We start from the raw sequence: 17,728 nt of genomic DNA, 5'->3' as shown, positions 1-17,728 counted from the left end.
CTTTCCCCCCTCCCCCCCCCACAATACTGCTCCTTTATCGAAAATACAGTCTGGAACAAATAGGAGTTAGAAAAGGGAGAAGTAAATATTTGAGAGGATAAACTAGGGTAGTAAAACTTCCAGCGTTGACGAGCTCGGATGTGCCCCACCTCTTCGTACAAGTCTCGAACATCCGCCCGCCTTGACAGTTGAGACTGAAGGATCTGCAGCGGGGGAAATCCGAGGATGTGGCTTAGGGTAGGTAGGTAATTAACTCGCCGGAGTGTACTGTCTACCTCCTAGGTACCTAGGTGGAGAATCAAGTATTGTGGAGCACAACTCATGTCCCCATTTGGCCGTAGGAGTAAAGTATGTTTGTTGCCCGCCCCCTCAAGACGACTAGGTATGGCTAGACATATGAAACTCTACCGCCTCGAGACTCGCATTGTGGTCACATGGAAAACTAAGCGAACTAATGAATCGTAGCAATATAAGCTTGGAAAGCTGTCGTCGTCGAACTTACCCCTACCTTGCGCCTAGGAGCCGACGTCAAGGCACTATCTAGGGCAATCGAGTATGATAGTTGCGTTTTAACCACCCCATCCATGTACCCCGTCCATGGGCAATGCATACGCGCTACACTCCCACCGCTAGGTAATCTGGCTGAGGTATCAGCAAGGTTCTTGGTGTAGGTTGTTCGGAACTGTGCAAGCTAATACTAGGTACTTCCTGGAGGGTCGGGACATGTGGGCCTTTATGCGGAGCTAGACTCCCGGCTTTGTGGAACCGCAGGTCCCGTAGGCTGCTCCGAAAAGAACCTGGGGTTTCCAATATCGGCAACAGAATACTTAAGCCACTATATCTAATGGAGCCCCTTGCATGCACGCAGGGTATTTCCGTAATTTGGGGCAAATATAATTTTGGAGATACGATGGAAAATTCATCGCTCATAATTTATTCGTTTTACCGGCGCAATTGTCCTTGTTCCTTGTGTCCGCGAGTTTGGAGTTTGGGTAACTCAGCCCGCACTCTCCTGTCCAAACCTCAAGCTTTGGAACATAGGTAGGTATCCAGAGAAGCGCAACATCGTATGCAAAGAACAGGGACGTTGAGATATACCGGCATTAAAGACTTGGAGCATTTTTTATTTAATATTCGAGATGGATGTTGACATCTGGACCCCCGGTGATCTTATGAGGTTGGGCAATCGCGAAAAATGCGCGTTCTCAGTAATCTTAAGTCCGTAGACGAGCTCTTCAAGTTAATATGCTTTTACGAAGGTGGTTTTAAGCCATGTAAATCTATGGAAATGTCTGGAATTGTCATTGATAACATTTTCAGAGTAAGTCGGGTCCTGACACTAGCCCCTGATTCACGGTGGCTCCGAAGGCTACTGGCACATGTGAGAAATATAGCAGGTTCTTTTTGAAAGGCCCATTAACGGGATGCAGGAGAGAGCAACTAGACCAAAATAATACTAAGTTCCCAACGGTTTTCTATTTTTCCTAGCTGTTAAAAAAAGTCCTGTCCACCTTATGCGTGATAACCACACCAAGGCGAAAAAGACAACCATTTGGTTGTCCGGTCGAACACTAGAGGAACAACCAGCCAACTCTTCCCACGTAGCTATTTCTAACGACCCAGCCGAAATCCTTTCACATCTCCCATAAAACTTCATGTGAATATAGTTGACCAATATGACCTCGTCAGAATCCTCGAGAGACTCCAGGATATGATAACGGTTAGAAGATCAGCTGAGGAGATTGACGATAAGGATTGAGCATTGATAACCATGCTCAAGAAGATCTCGCTATAGGTCCCCTTCCCTGTTGCTTTGCTACTCCAACAACTCTATTTTGCTCTGAAGTGGAGATAGACCCCTGGGTTTTATGAAGGACTCAGCGGAAGGATACCCGAGATATTTTATGGATATGTTAAGATTTCTTAGCTATTATTCACGTGAGAAAGAGTTCGGTTCCGATTCGGAGGCTCAAGGTAATCGCGAGCACACTGCCACACGAACTCAGAAATATCCAGAAAATCCAACAACCCAGGAAAACGATGAGAGGCCCCCAGGGAACCTAATACAATCTCAAGTCTTAGGCCTACTCACTTTGAGTAGCAGTGATAACCTACCTGAGATGTTTCGGTTAAGTGGCATCCGAAGTTTTATGGAGAAAGATTATAGATATAACGATTTTGGGTTACGACAAGTCGCCGGAAAGAAGTTCTTTATCACGGAAAACTGGCTTATAGGGATTGCTACGACGTCTGATATTGAAGAAGGCGACATTCTCGGCGTATTTAGCAGGTCGCCAGTGTACTATATCCTCAGAGAGATAGAACACCAAGGTGGCAAGGCACGGGATGTACGACAGCATCGGATTCTCGTCGTAAACGAAAGCAAGGACCAAATGAGGAAACGGGTTGAGAAGCTCCCAGCACGCGACTTTGAAGTTGTCTGAACACCAAGTATCCATGTGTCACGGTACTATCCTTATAGGCGGAGATAGCATCGCCAGCCCTTCGAGTTGGCATCGATCTACCTGTTGGTGCGGTTTGATAGCTATCTTCCGAGCTCTTACACCATATACATACATATATCATCGTTTTCTTATGGTTGCCGATTCCGGACCCATCTTTTTTGACAAAGCTCTCTTAATGAAGGTACGGGGGAACCCCTTTACTATGTACGATTGCACGGTTGAGATTAGCAAATTCCGCAACGCTTCTTCTTAGCCCTAACCTCTTTCTTGAACCGGCACCATAAATCCAGTATATCAGCAATTTTCATTGGCGAGAGGAATAATGAGGCGCAGAATCTGTGCTTTGAACCTCATTTTTGAACGCTTTCCTACTAACTGGATCGTGCTTGAGAGTGACGCCTATTTATAGACATATACCTAAGATAAATACGCCATTCCCATAATGTGGGTTTGCCTTTTGACATCGCCGTATTTGGCGTCTGACTTTGAAATCCATTGCGGCACTGACCTGAGGATCTCATTGGCTTAGGACATGTGGATTATTCGAATTTTGATACCAACACCTGAGGGTTTATTTATATTCACAGGCTGGAACGTGTAGATCTTCGCCAGCCACCCTTCTGTCCTGTTCTAGTTAAAGGAGGTCAGCTATCCTACTAGTCTAATCTATGCTTTCCAAATGAAGTCATCCTCAATTGAAACTCTCCATACTAGAGAACTATGACTACTGCTGAACAAAACGAGCCGCGGCCCCTCGTCCTAGACACGTACGACGAAAACGATGCCGACGACAGGTTCTGCATGAGGATGCTAAAGGCCTTGGTTGACGGCTCCCAAACGCCGTCCGCTATCGCCACCGAGGTCGATGACTGGGTTGTGCGGGAATCCTCACGCAAGCTACAGGCCCTTCAAGAGCGGTCAGACTTCGTTGAGACAGACGATGACGGTGTTCCGCTTCGTAAAGCACCAGATGCTGGCGGATATGTTAATCGTTTCTTCCAGCATTTCCCCAATGTGTGTTCTGTCTTCCCACCATATCACGCGGGGCAGACCAGAATCATTCAGTTCCTTGAGGCCCTGGTAGCCATACCCGAGCACAAGGCTCCCGATTACTTTCTGGACGACGCGCGCAAGGAAGTCCATATGATGACTCTTTGGTTAGATAAGGGTTACTCGACAGAGGACCTCCGTATCAGAGCAGACGGTTCGTCGGCACTAGATTATCCTCCCAGACTTGGCCTCTAACAAATCGCATAATCACAGCTATCAGACACCCGGGCTCGGGGGTTGATGTTCCAGGCAGTGAAGCAGAGGCCCGCTGGCGCAACTACCAATCTGCTCTGGCGCGCATCGCAACGACGGGCTTTAGCGACTGCGGATTCAACAGCGCGCTGCGAGATATCATGCCCCACGGCAAGAAATATCCCACCTTCAAAGTCCGCGTAACCTCCAAGCCCGAAGACATCGGAGGCCACATCCAAGGCGCGGCGCAGTGGATCATATGGCCCGACGAGCTACGCTACGTTTACGAGCAGTGCAAGAAGAAGGGGCGGGTGGACAAGAAGAACCCTCGAGACACGTGGAGCATGGAAAATTGGAGGATTTGGAAAGCGCAGTTCGAATTCGCTGCGGGTCATGAGAGGGTTGATGCGCGGGCTCGCGAAGTAGCTGCCATAGCGGCCGAGAAGATGAACGCGATTGAACAGGGTAGAGCCTAATGATTCCTGATAGTATTCTACACAACAGTAGTTGAAGCTAGACTTCACATTAACTTCCAAGTGACTAGAAACTTCCAAACTGTGGCACCTATAGTGATAGATGCTATAGACTTGAGCTTATATCTTGGTACTTTGCAGTGCTTATATTAGTTTTGCGCTTCCCATACCAAACGGCTCTCCGCGTACGCCATCTCCTCTGCCGGCTTGGCACGCAGTATTGGACCCCGGGCGTTCTACCGTGCCAGGAGGTAGCATCCCTACGAGCTACCCAAGACGGCAATTCACCAGAATGCTTCTTTCGTGTCGCGCAGCTTGGCGGGTAATAAAGCGAGCTTCTCGGTTGCACAGACCTATCCTAACCTCCCTAGAGGCAAGTAGCGGGAAAGGGCTGAAGATGGATGGATGGATGGATGGATGCTGCATCAGCGATCCCCGCCGCATCCGAATCTGCAAAGGGCGAGCGCACAGAAAACGGCGCTGAGCTTAGCGTAGCTTGGCTTGGCTCTATGTACCTAAGCTAGGAGGAAAACGATTCCCGGTCGCCGGCGACTTGTTGGCGGTCAATCTGCCGAACAGGAAGGACGCATTCGGCAACGTCGTCTTCGGCTCATGATTACCGCTATGCTTTTTTCTTTTCTTTTCTTTCTGTTACAAATTCGCATTGGTAAATAAAAATAAGCTAGCTCTCTGTATACCCTTTCCTTTCCTTACCACGTCTTTTCGCCTGTGTGCTGAGGTCTTGCTCTCATACGGTATCCTACCTGCCGTAACGTTTCCCATCTGACGATGGTAGGACCTATATGTAGGTAGGTATACTATGAACTTGTCCTCTAGATTTACGTATGTGCTAGTAACGGACAGTCTCGAAATCACTCTAACCAACCTGCACGCCTGAATTTCTCTTACAAACCTTTTTTGAGCTCTCAATGCAACCTCAGCTATACCGCAATAAGGAATTGCGGTATTTTAGAGCGGTTGGCTGGACGTGTTGAATCAACCCGGTATTGGGTCGATGCTTCTGACATTAATCTCCTCCGTCGCATTCATCCTGCGACTCAAGGAACTACTAGCTGGGTATACTATTAGGGCCATCGTGGGATGCGAGTCATAACTCAAGTCCCCATAGAGTTTCACTTACAAACTCTTCATAAGCGGTTCGAGCTGCCCAAAGACCGAAGCGTCACGAGACCATGCCACTTGCATCTGGAATCAGCAATTACGTATATCGGACTTATAGGGACTGCGTTATTTTCCATGAGTTCCCTAACTCGGCAAGGTGAAAGAAGAGGGGAAAACGGAAAACATGGTTCACTCTGGTAGCGGAAACAAGGAAAAAAAAAGAATTGTGCGATACCCACCGGGTCAGGCCTCATGTGATCCTCCCAGAACGATTTTCCTCGCGCATCTAGCTGAAACTTTCCTGTTTAGGAATGATGAGCTCGGCGACCCGGCTGCCAGGGGGTATTTCTTCTCTGTCCCAGGCGCGGCCGGCGTACTCGACGGGCTTTGGTCGCCCAGGTTCTCGAGAAGCATGCCACCTCGAACAGGAACTCGGCGTCGTGGTTCGCGTGGAAGGGAAGGTTCCGCAGCCACCGGTGCAAGATGTCGTCGGCGTACTCCGGCTTCACCTTTTCTCGCGCCCAAGCTCCTCTGCGTCTACCGTCGACGGCACGAGCCGGTATTTTCATGACCTGTCTGTCGCTGAAGCGGTATGTACGCTGTCTGCGAATATCGTCTCGTCGACTCGAGGTGCTTGCTCGACGCCTTGTCCCGCGCGACACCTGGAGCTTGTAGTCGGGCCGCTGCAGTAGGCGCTTGTATATCTCCGGCTTGTCGTTGTCGTATATCAGACGGATGCCTAAGATCCCCACGGTCGTTTTGGCGTCGGCGAGTTCGATGGCCGGTACGCTGTTGAATATTCTTCATCGCGAAGTCTCGCGGCTGGGCGATACGCTCCTGTTTCAGCCGTGTCAGAAATTCCGCTGGTACCTAGCTCGGCACGCTTTAGAAAAACACCTGCGTCAAGCCGCGGGTCGCCCGGCTCCGAGCTGCAGCAGCGAACGTGCCACGGGGTCAGGTATTCTCCGGCTTCCCTGAAGAGCTCGGACTGCTTGAGGTGTCTGGGCAGATCCTCCCGGTACGACGAACTTTTCTCCCTTGTGTCCTGGCGTGAGTCCCACCGTAACAATGTCGTGTCTTGTTATACCGGCGCCGTTTGCGTCTCGCCGATCTGTGTGATCACGGCTTTCGTGTCCTTCCTTTTCCGCAGGCGGGATTACGTCCACGCTCGCAGCCTCCCAAGGGAGGCATTATTTCCTATGGGCTAAATTTGCCCATTGGCTCGAAGCCATCGTCATGATGCAAATCGATGCAGCTATCCGCCTTTTTTTTCCCCTAGATTATACCCGATTTGTTAACAATTCTACCGGTCTACTTTTTGTTTGTTTTGCTTGTTTTGATCATGTAAAGGCACAAACAGATCTGAGGCAAGAATCCGACGGCCACCCGCCTACGTGGATTTCTGAACATGCTGAATCTTACACTGGTAAAGGTCGTGACGTACAAAAGACGACAGCTGACTATGCCGTCATAGAACACGAACGTGACACGCCAGCAGAGTGGCTTTCCATTCTAATGGAAGCCCACGCATTGGTCACGATGCGCAAGTAAAGCTGGGTATAATATGTCTAAGCGTGTCGGCGACAGCGACAGTAGGAAACGTATCGTGTTTTTGAAGTATAAATAAATGTCTCCAATTCAAGGGGAAAAATGCATGGAGCCAATAGCGTTCAAGAACACAACTTCATATATTTGGATATTGCTATAAACCTTGCTGTCTTCCATTCTACTGGCTACGTCTCAGGTTCGGGACATCCGTTCTCATGGAGACCTCGACTCGCAAAACGAGCTTTGCCCATTTACGGAAGTGCATATGGTTACTACTGTACGAGTCTGGTTGAATTTCATAGACCGATTCGGGTTTAATGTACGCACCCTGCTGCTTCTAGAAATCAACGCACGTATGTGACGGCTTCGTGTACTAGCACGTGAAGGAGGGTACTAGAGACCCGGTGGAGTCGTGCTTTCAAGCCCAACCTACTCCGTTGGGTATTTCGGGACTCCCTACTGTATGCACGATCTGGTAGGCAGGCTAACGTAGTAAAAACGCAGCAAGTCCCGCGAATTTCCATCCATCTGTTCCGCGGGCTCGCATCGCTGATCAGGGCGAATGTGGCCGTTGTTGATCACGACGCGCTGGCTTTCCCTTTCCCAAGGGGAAAGAGATCCATGATAGATCACCCACGCCCGGCCACTTGTCAACCTCCCACAACTATATTAGGGAGGATTCTTACCACGTTATCCAAGGCAGGCTCATGGCAGGTTGGCTACCGTTTAAGATAGGAACCAGAATGAGGACGAGGCTCTGACGAAATCCTGCTTCTCGAAGCCGAGCTAGAAGAATCCAAAGGCTACGTATGCCTGGTAGATTATGCTGATCCAATTTCTAGCTGCGTACTGCGAGGTAGTTCGAGATTTGTCTCTTATCATTCCATACATACATACCTTAGGTACCTAAGGTAGAGTGTATCTAATAATAACCTCGTAATGTTTGCCTGCAACCCATTGATGATCTCCAGGGAGAAGCATAAATCCAGCTGTTGGTATGGTTGTAGCGTAATCGCCAGCTAGGCTTCGATAACGACGCCTGTGAGGGTATTATCTGGGCTAGGCTTCCGTCTGAAAAATAGGTACCAGGTAGCCTTAGATAGGCAAACTGGCTTGACCAGGGAGATGTGTACCAATGCGCCTTACCACACGAGGAGCCCCGCCCACTATGGCAGTACCGGAGGGACTTATGCGTAGCGGATGAGAGGCGACGGCTGGTGCTGCACGTGGCAAGCTGCGCGAACTAAATGAAGTCCCTCGTGATATGCCCTTTTGGGGAGGGGGGGATACGATAAGCTGGGAGGCGAGAATGCTCCGGCAACAAGGAAAAAAAAAGACTTGTCCCCAACGACTGACGATCTCTGGTTATTAGGTTTGGGGGAGACGATGTCTACATTTGCGATGTGTGATTGGTCGGACACGTTGGACAAGCATCGCGGGAGCAAGAGGATCGGCACTTTCGAGGTCGCTTCTTGTCGGTGAAGTGCTTCTTCTTCTTCTTTTTCTTCTTCCTCTTCTCCCCCCTGTTTCGACGAAGATATTCTCAGCGTCCGTGATGCAGTACCTTTGGAATACACACTTCTGACAGAACTTGACAGAACCTAGGAAAAGTGGAGGCACTTGTGTCGTTGTGGGGAGGTATATGGAGCAAGTGCTCTCTCTACCCTATTAACATTAGACAGTTCGTTAGTTAGAAGCCGGGTGAGACTTGGGCAGCCGTGTTACGTGGTGGTGATGGATAACAGCAGGGCCACGATATATAATTGCTGGGTGGGACTAGCATATGTAAATTGATAGCCGTTGTCCAAGTTACGTGAGACGTGCAGGATTCGGCCCTTCGAAATTTTGGACACCGGAAGAAAAAAAAAAAAAAAAGGCGGCCGTTATCTACCAAGCATCTTTCTTAGTTACAAAACTCACAGTGCATATCTGCCTATGCATACCTGGCATAGCGGGCCAAAAGTTACCTAAGGTCAAGCAGCAGGTCCAGGTACAAATATTCAATCAGGTATAACTACCTAACAATAAGGTTATTATTCCATTATGCATCACGTTTCACGTTTTACGTTTTACGGTCCGGACGGTTTACATGAGGCCCATAAAAATAAGAGAGAAGTACCTAGATACCTAGATACCTTAGGTACCCAACAACCTTGGTTCAACTTACATGTCAAGGAAAAAAAAATGCACAATGTAGACACATACATAAATTAATTTATACAACATACTTCATAAAGAAAGGGGAATCTCACATGAGTTTCCAACAAGGGCTCGGGACTGGATGGCATTAAAACGTTTGATGAGGGGAAATGGGTTACCTACTACCTACACAGTACAGTCCTCTCAGAAAAGGGGACCTAGGAGGTAAATGTGAGGGTGATGTCATTACCGTTCCACGACATACGCACGAGCAGCGGCAAGCAGCCGGGGATCGCAAAAGGAATTTCGAAATATGACGAAGCATTAAGAACCGAGAGGGTAACGACTCTTCTAAAGTCTAAAGAAGCTTTGAGATTAGGGGGTTTCAGAAATATTTCAGTGTTTGGCCAAGGCGCCAGTGGCTGACACACCTGAGAAGAGGCGTGAGGGTTCAATCGCGGGGAATGTATAAGATTAGCTCTATACATTACCTACCTACCTTACCTAGGTAGGCACCTAATATCAGCTTATACCTATGCAGGCCCCCGGTGAGGATCAGTGAGCCTCTTACAAAACTCGGTACGCAATGTCGTCACCGCGATCGATACGGCGGGAAATCACACGAAAAAAAAAAGAATATAGATTTGCCTTCTAAACATGACAAGGACAGGCATCAGGGGGGGAAAGCATTCCTCTTAAATCGAACTCAAATCGAGGAAGAGGGTGACAGGCGATAGGAACTGGTAACGAACTTGCCGTGAATAGCCTGGGCTCAAATGAGGATTTACTAGTATACCTTCCTATAAAGGTAATGATTCGACGGTGGGTAAGGCATGCAGAAAACGTCTCGTTAATCTGTTCAAATACCTAATCAGACGGACGGCCTCGTGCATGGGGGGTATTTCAGGTAGATCTTACCTACGTTTGGATCGTCATTCTTGTTCTTAGGAATCCTTGCGGGCTGTTTTTCGAGTCGAAAGCAAGATGTTTATCGCCTTGTCAGCTTTCTGTTCGCCGCTCAGCCTCTCTCTAGCCTCTATCACAGATGGCCACGGTTCACTTACGGGTAAGCAGAACAACTCAAAGGGACGTTGGACGCCTCGTTCGGTACACATTAGCTGGTCAAGCTGAAGCGGCAACGAGTTGCCCTGGCATGACATCACAAGGTATCTTAAGCCACACGCCAGGGCGTAAAAGGTCCCCGCATCCGATTTAGAAGTGCTGCATCATCACAGTACATTATGTATTGTACCTAGGGTACTGACGGCTGGTTGTACTTGTTGATGTTACTTGTTGCCGAATTGGTCATACAGTGCCTCTTGACTGTACCAAGGCAAAGCCCAGCAGACCCAGCTCTGCGCCTTTGGCCTCAGCTCTCAAATTGCCCCAGATATATCTGCCTGGCCTGCTCCCGTCTACCTACCAACCTTCAAAAAAATCGTCATCTTCCGGGGCCTGCCCTAGCCCGAGATGCCATTCAATCGCCTAGAAAAGACCCGAGGACGTACCGATTACGCCATCTCTGCGTCGTCTCGAATATTCTTGTTTCGCTCCCTGATCTGTCATTCTAGTTTGTCATTTTGGTCATTCACCCCTCGGGTCAACCATAATCATATTGAGGAGTGCGAAACTGGAAGCCAAAGCCAGAATTGAGAGCAAGGGAAGCAAAAGAGGGACCTTGCTCAATTGAACCGAATTGGGCGAATTTAGCGACGACGGGAGTACCTATTCCTGTATTCCCGCCATACCCTTATGGGAGTTTTCGACGGATGGCATTTTAGTACTTTTTACCTAACCTAACCTGCATCCTCTAAAATCCGAAGGGAGGAACACATTTTTAGGGGTCCTTCTCACATCTTCTGAAATTAGCGCCTTGCAGAGCGGAAAGAACAACTTTAATATGCGCCAAGGGGGTGTGATAGGCCAGTAACCTTCTCTGCCGGCCCTCCGACTCGGGTTCCTAGTCCTCAACCAAAATGCCTCTTCTTGACGCATGAGAACGTTTTGGACAGCTCAACTCTGTCGTCTTTGTGTTGGTGCCATGATCTGAGAGACGTGTTCGTCCTGAGGCACACCATGTGAGGTATGCGACCAACCCAACGGTGAAGCTTATCGTCAGAACAAGGCATACTCGGTACAACAGGTACCAAGTAAACTCAGAGTCACTAGTGTACGTAGCTCGGGTCCTGTTCCGACCGCCAGATTGTGAAAATCTCGTAAGCATCATAATGGGCTGTTAATAAACGGAGCCCTTTTGCTTATCACTTACTGAAAACGTATTCGTGAAGCAGACTCTTAAGATCAGTTGCTCATCACAGGAACCCCTTCGAAACGGCCTAAGATTGCCGTGCTCCATCAACTTCTCTTACCGGCCCACGAGTTTGAGGGCAGTGATTGGGCAGATTGCTTCTAGCCAAGCCCGAGTGGACTCCAGTAGCAATCCCAATCCTCGTTACCACGCCTGTTCGTTCCCCATTCCAAGGGCCACTTCTTATCGAAGTGTCCCAATCATGAGCGGTCTGTTGGAAGTCGTTAGGTACAACCTTGGAAGCCGAGGACGATCCGCGCGACAAGGATATTCTTCTTTTTTTCTTCTCCCATGTGGGTGCACTTCAGTGCTTCTTCCCTACAGGAGCCCTTTTACTTTAGATACCTACCTAGGTAGTTAGCGGCCCGGCACTATTTGCAGCGAAGAATATAATTTAATGCTTTCCCCCTCGGGTTTCTTTGATACAGCCTATCCTCCTACAGCTGTCATGTTTCAGGTTTGGATCTCTTAAAGGTAAAAACGTCGCATAAATAGAAGCCACGAGAATTTCTTAGAATGGAACCGGAGGAGCCTCCTTAGATTTAGTGTAGTGTAGCATGTGATGAGATGAGTTTTTTGAGGTGGGCTCATACACGGGCCTCAGTCATAATAATAATAACTTGAAATCATGCTAAGAAACTATAAACGAATATTTTGCCCGACTTTTACATTAGAAGGCACCCACCGGAATGGATACCATAGAAAAGTACAGAACTTTGTTCTTTTCTTTCTTTTTTTTTCTTTCTTTCTTATTGCTTAATCCATACCTGGTAGGCAGGCACATCCTTAACGGTCAGGTACCTCCTGCTTTTCCCGCTAACTATATTTTAGGTTAAAGTTGAGGCAGGTAGTGAAGTGTGGGTAATTTGATGTTGTAAATGTTTTCTAGTAGTGGGCCTCGCCCAGCAAAACTCAATAATACCCGTAGCTTACGTAATCCACTACAGTTGCTTTCGGCTGCCTAGGTACGATTCGTACACTATGCATAATTTCAATTGTGCATGAGGCCCTTCCACGCAGGTGCAGTTGTCTATAGGTACAGATTAGGTAGGATAATGACCTCAAGTTGTGAAAAGCCCTCTTTTTTCACACTTAATTATGTAGGTACCTACATAATTGAAGGTCTTACCAAGAACCTTAGAGGCCGTAGACGCGTTAAGGGTAGGTATGTGGATGCACCGAACGGCGCATTACCTCCTCTATCGTATTATAGGTTAGGCACCTATGTACGTATGTAGATACCTACTTAGATACATAAACTATGTACATCAACGTAGGTACCTAGGTAGGTACGGGTCCATGGAGACATGGATAGGATTGAAAGACGATTGGATGGGAACAAAAAAGCAGGTGTACAAAAAGTATCCAAGGTGGGTACACTGATACACTAGCATTTGCATTCACCGGGTTTACTTAGAAGATACCTAGAAGGTACCTAGAAGGTACCCACCTGGCTAATACCGTGCTAGCTCTACTGTGGGCTATGTCACTCGCCCACGTCCCTGTGTCGTGCCGCAAATTCTCTGTCACATCAGAAGCTTAAAACAAAAACGTCGTTTTGCCGTCCTTTGAACAATTTTGTACCGATCGACAACGACCCACGGCCCACGACCCACGAGCTTACGGACCACACAAACTCTCCCATACTCGGCCAGCGCAAAAGCCCAACCACGCTCACCCTGTCACCCCCCAAAGCACTTCCAACGGCACCCCCGTCCAAGAAGTCCTTAGCTCTACACTGGCGATCACTTCAACCCTATGTCGAATTTGTCCCCCCCCCGCTCATCCCCGATTCGCAAAGACCAGGCCCGTTTAACCTCTTCCTGCTTCTCCTCTCTTATTACCCAAAGCCCACCCTTTCCCCTTTTCTCTTTTCCACTACCTGTTGCCTGACCGACTTATACAACCCACACCCTCACACGAAGAAATTATAGAAAAAGAGCCATGTATCCTTCTTGCTAGAATTAGCCAAGACAACCTCTCGCGCACCTTTCTCTCGTTACCTGCGCCTCAGGCTCGTCGCACACGGACAATATCTTCGCCTACGTAACTCTATTCTACCCACAAGGACATCACGGCACACCATACCACCTGAACTGAATGGTGGCGATCTCTCGGAAGCTAGGGTGACGGGAGGATACGGGCGTAAAACCTTGACAGCATCCTGCCAAAAATTATTAATCCACACTAATACCGCCGCGGGCATCACGTCGTTCGCTTCCACGAAAATCAATAATTCATTTCGGAAAAAAAAGAAAAGGAAAACAAAAAGAAAGCAAAAAGAAAGCAAACGAGAAAACAAAAACCTTTCGACGGGCTGGACCAGTAGTAGGATTATATACATATACGCATACGCAACCCGTTCATCATGAGCAGTGAACCCACAAACACGAAACCCAATCCCCCCGAGCGATCGGACTCATCGTCTTCATCTACCGTAGAAACACATGAGATTCATAGTCCTGTTCCAATTCGACCGCGGTTGCCCAATCGCAAGAGCAGCGGCACTTTGATCGTTCCCCGGGATTCTTCTCAGGTTGGTCCGTTAGAACCGGAACTGGAGCCGGATGATGTAAGGGCGATGAGCCCACGAAGAACGAGCGAGGATATTGAGGTTATGGGACGCGAGGCTAGAGAAGAGCTTCATAAGTAAGTCGCATTTAGATGGATAAGACACGAGGAGGTTTGGGGCTGACGGTTTGCAGGCACGCTAGAGCGCTCCAGGATTCTCTCTTAATGATCTTCAACAGGATAGAGGCGGTCAAGGAAGAACACGACAAGCTTGACAGTCATAACAAGTTTTTGCAGAAATATATTGGCGATCTAATGAGCACAAGCAAAATTACCTCTACCAACCGAGGCAGGAAGTAAACCCATCCGCCATGCGGGGACTCACAGCGGAGAGAGGGGAGGCTAGACAAACAAATGGCCGCGGTATCGCGGCAGTGGCGCCTATGATACCCAAGCCGATTTCGCGGCTTTAGATCGCTACTGGCACCGAAATTCGAAATTACCGGACTGACCGGATTATACAAATACATACACTAACGGAATTTGCTCGGTGGCCGCTCGTTACTTCTGGATTTTAGTAGTTCTTCTCAGTGGAACGATCCTCCCGGCTAATTTGGGAGACTTCGATTCCGAGTGTGTTTTAACAGTGCTACGTATTTGGGGGTGACGAGTTGAACTGTGATTTTTATACCAAGACGGGGAATCCGGTGTTGAAAAAGAGCTTATATATACCACTGCTGTTTTCATGACTTACATCAGCATCAGGACTACCATTGGATCAGGGGATGGGTTGAACGGAATTTGGCATCACAAACGGCGTTTGCAATAACGATTTGATTTCGGCAAGTGTACCGGGAGGCGATTGACCTCGTTGGCAACATGTACGTAGGCGTTGCTCATCATTGGGAACATAGCTTGGTTCGAGCACAATGATTCGCGAATAGAGCCTACCCGTTCATTCGACTGCTACTCTGGATTTCTCGCTGGTGACGATTAAGTATCTAATGGTCTAGCTTAGCTCTATCAGCAAGGCCCCTTATGTCTCACTCGATCCGGACCCTTCGGCGTGCCTACTCATCCGTTCACGCATTATAGTTCGCGATGCTGGAAAGCTGACGCCTGGCTAGTATGTCTTACAGTCTTGTCTACGCCGTATCTACCGTTGGCGACAGTTTCGACAGTTTCAGTCGTCGGAACGCACTGTCAAGTGAGACGTCGATTCCGGTCAGGCGATAGGAAGCAATCTTCCAGCTTGGCTACCTATTTTACTGAGTACTCACCCTCCCTCTCGTCAGGGGACGTCACCAATGCGATACGTCGTCTTCTTATCAATCAATCTTCATGATTGATAACGCGCTACGCTGGATACAACCTGATTGGCAGAAGCGTCAACGTTGCTACGGGTGCGACCGAGGGGATGTCCTACGACATGGTCGTCGCATTGGGCGGTTCGATAATGCAGATGTTGTGATTCCCATGGTGGAAGGGGGACGCGGGGACAGCTGGATTGGCGTGAAAAAAAGATGGGGTTGCCGTATGGGTATTTTTCACATGCTGTGTAAACAGAGCTTGGAGGAGGAGTAGGTGGGTGCCGTCCGCCGGTCGAAAATAAGGGGTACAGACGGGAGATCTGCCTACTTCGAGCGAACGTTCTTCATTCAACTCCCGAGAATTATTATCATGTCGGCCGAGAAAATTTCGAGACACTTGCAAAGGACGGATAGCGAAGTCGACGTTGCGACACTCGTCGGACTTGGGTCATTTTTACTCAATTCATTCGTTACTATTATTATTTTTTTTATGCAGGCGCGTTACAAGCATGGATAATAGGTATATATATACGAGCTCGATTTCATTGGGTGGAACGGGACAGCGAAGAAGAAATCGGAAAGCTCTGGACCATGGATTTAATCTCATGGGAAAATCCAGATTCCCATCAGAAAAAGCCCAACGCCCGGGCGAGTCGAAGCGCGAAGATCAATTTATATCTGTGTAACCACACTTTTTTTTTTCTTTTGGATGTCCACGCCCAAGCGAAACGATGATCGTCACCACAACCCCTCTGGCCTACTTTGGTTTTCCCTGTTCGCGCCTGGCTTCTTTCTGCTTCTATCACACCTCGTACGCCGCGACTTACAGAAAGAAGTAGTAGGTATTACCCCCACGGAAGAGATTCGGCTAGTCGATGAAGAGGAGGGGGGCACCTGGGATCGGGAACAGACGTGCCTTGTATTCATTTTTATTTTTTTCCGACGAGGATTTGGCTGGCGGGCGGCATATGTCCAGTTGACTTCCAGACCGGGTGGTCTTTTAGCTTCATCTATTTATCGCTTTTGAGAAATCCCATGACTTTTTCTTTTTTATTCTACAAACATTTGGCAATCTAAAACCTACCCTATCATATGATGTCTTTTATCCCATGAATTTGCCATGCGTGTAAAGCGTGGCTCTTTAGTCATCGTTCTCTATTGGACCTTGGCGCAATTGGCGCGCCCTGTCTCTTGTTTTGGCAGGCATTTTAAGCCAGGTAGTTATTAAAGCGAATGAGGTAAGAGGCTTTATCATTGTATGTACGTGCTCATGTAGGTACAGTACCTACATTTCCCCCCTTTCTTATCCGCTACCCGCGTACAGTACGCATGAACTATAAAGAAGTAGACTCTGCTGAGCGACGGTAATCCAGTTTGCCGATCTTTGGTGCTTTGTTCTCCCTCTCTTCCCTTAGGTATTTAACGTACCGTGTCGACCTACGTCTTAGTGGTATGTTTGGCAGGAAATTTGTATAGGTATTAGGATGAAGCCACACACCGGATGTCGGTGGGGGGTTGCCTCGCCCGTCATCCAAACTTGATCCTTGCAGGTTCTCTTTTCCTTTTTCGCCCGCGCCATGTCGTAGCGGCACGTGGGATGGATGGATGGGACGGAGAAAATGGAAAAAGCAAATGGGTATTTTTCACCGCTTCCGCTTCGTTCAGTTTTTTTTATTCCGGAAACGCTACCTAAGGTATTGTGTATTCTATCGAAGCGAAAGGGATGCCGAATTCCTTCCCATTCGTTGTTGGACGATAGCATGTAACAGTCCGTCTGGCCATTGGTCGATGCAACGATATAAGCTGTTGTTCTGTCGCTCATTTGTCGCTCTTCGCAATCCTTTGGCTTGGCTATTCCTCTAGCTTCAAAACCACCTAACTTAGCCTACCTAAGCTGCTAAGGTATTTTCGATACCGACCTGTCTAATCAGGTACCTGCCTAATAAGTAAATTTTAGTTGGTTACCTCACCTGAAACTGCTGCTCCTATGTATTGTACTGCAGTTTTAAGCTTGCGGAAGCTCAGCGAGCGCGTAGCTATCGGCTAGCTGCGGTTGGACTCCGAGGTTGTGGTACTGGTCGACGAGTATGCATAAAGGTACGATAAGCAAGACATAGGTACCTACATATACATGCCTATAGGGTGCGCTAATGCGTGTCCGGGTAATGCCCATTCCCCGAAGCCGATGTTTTATATCGTGGCGAATCATAGAGCCTCATGCATGGAAATTCGCGAAGTCTTCCATTTCAAGGTGTGTTATAACGGGGATGTATATAAGCATGATAAGCACAGTAAAGAGCCACGCAGCCCACGAAGATGAAGTATACTTATTCATATAAGAGAGACTTACATGGATGACTAGTACTGGCAATGCTATGATAATCGAAGCATAAACTGGCCTCATTGATACAACTTGTCATTTCAAAGTTGCATGATACTTGAATTTCTTCTTTTGCACGCCAATGGAGCTCGCAACTTAACTAGCGGGATCCTACGTGAGCATCATTAGCAATTCTGAGCCAAGAGCCTATTACGTCGTTTTGTATCAGAACTAGCTAGGGACAATACCTCAGTCCAGGAGCAATAAAACACATAGCCAAATTTAGTCAC

At 48.1% G+C, this 17,728-nt stretch overlaps 3 protein-coding genes across 3 annotated transcripts; 2 read left to right on the top strand and 1 right to left on the bottom strand.

The window, feature by feature from the left end:
* Positions 1-2,984: 2,984 nt before the first annotated feature.
* F4812DRAFT_437022 (uncharacterized protein) lies at positions 2,985-4,610 on the top strand. Its single transcript, XM_047934894.1, has 2 exons — positions 2,985-3,669; positions 3,729-4,610. Exons 1-2 carry the CDS (start codon positions 3,186-3,188, stop codon positions 4,181-4,183), a joined length of 939 nt encoding a protein of 312 aa, XP_047787983.1. The 5' UTR covers positions 2,985-3,185; the 3' UTR covers positions 4,184-4,610.
* A 445-nt stretch (positions 4,611-5,055) lies between these two features.
* Positions 5,056-6,493, bottom strand: F4812DRAFT_466142 (uncharacterized protein; the record flags this gene model as incomplete). Its single annotated transcript, XM_047938523.1, has 3 exons — positions 5,056-6,091; positions 6,136-6,339; positions 6,426-6,493. 3 exons carry the CDS (start codon positions 6,491-6,493, stop codon positions 5,608-5,610), a joined length of 756 nt encoding a protein of 251 aa, XP_047787982.1. The 3' UTR covers positions 5,056-5,607.
* Positions 6,494-13,190: 6,697 nt separating this feature from the next.
* On the top strand, positions 13,191-14,269 carry F4812DRAFT_105707 (uncharacterized protein). Its single transcript, XM_047929307.1, has 2 exons — positions 13,191-13,946; positions 14,003-14,269. The coding sequence occupies exons 1-2, from the start codon at positions 13,666-13,668 to the stop codon at positions 14,166-14,168; spliced, it is 447 nt and encodes a 148-aa protein (XP_047787981.1). The 5' UTR covers positions 13,191-13,665; the 3' UTR covers positions 14,169-14,269.
* Positions 14,270-17,728: the final 3,459 nt, after the last annotated feature.

Source organism: Daldinia caldariorum (genome assembly GCF_022478825.1).
Source record: "Daldinia caldariorum strain CBS 122874 unplaced genomic scaffold F4812scaffold_14, whole genome shotgun sequence".
NCBI classification, from domain to species: Eukaryota; Fungi; Ascomycota; class Sordariomycetes; order Xylariales; family Hypoxylaceae; genus Daldinia; species Daldinia caldariorum.
This window is presented reverse-complemented; position numbering and strand designations above follow the sequence as displayed.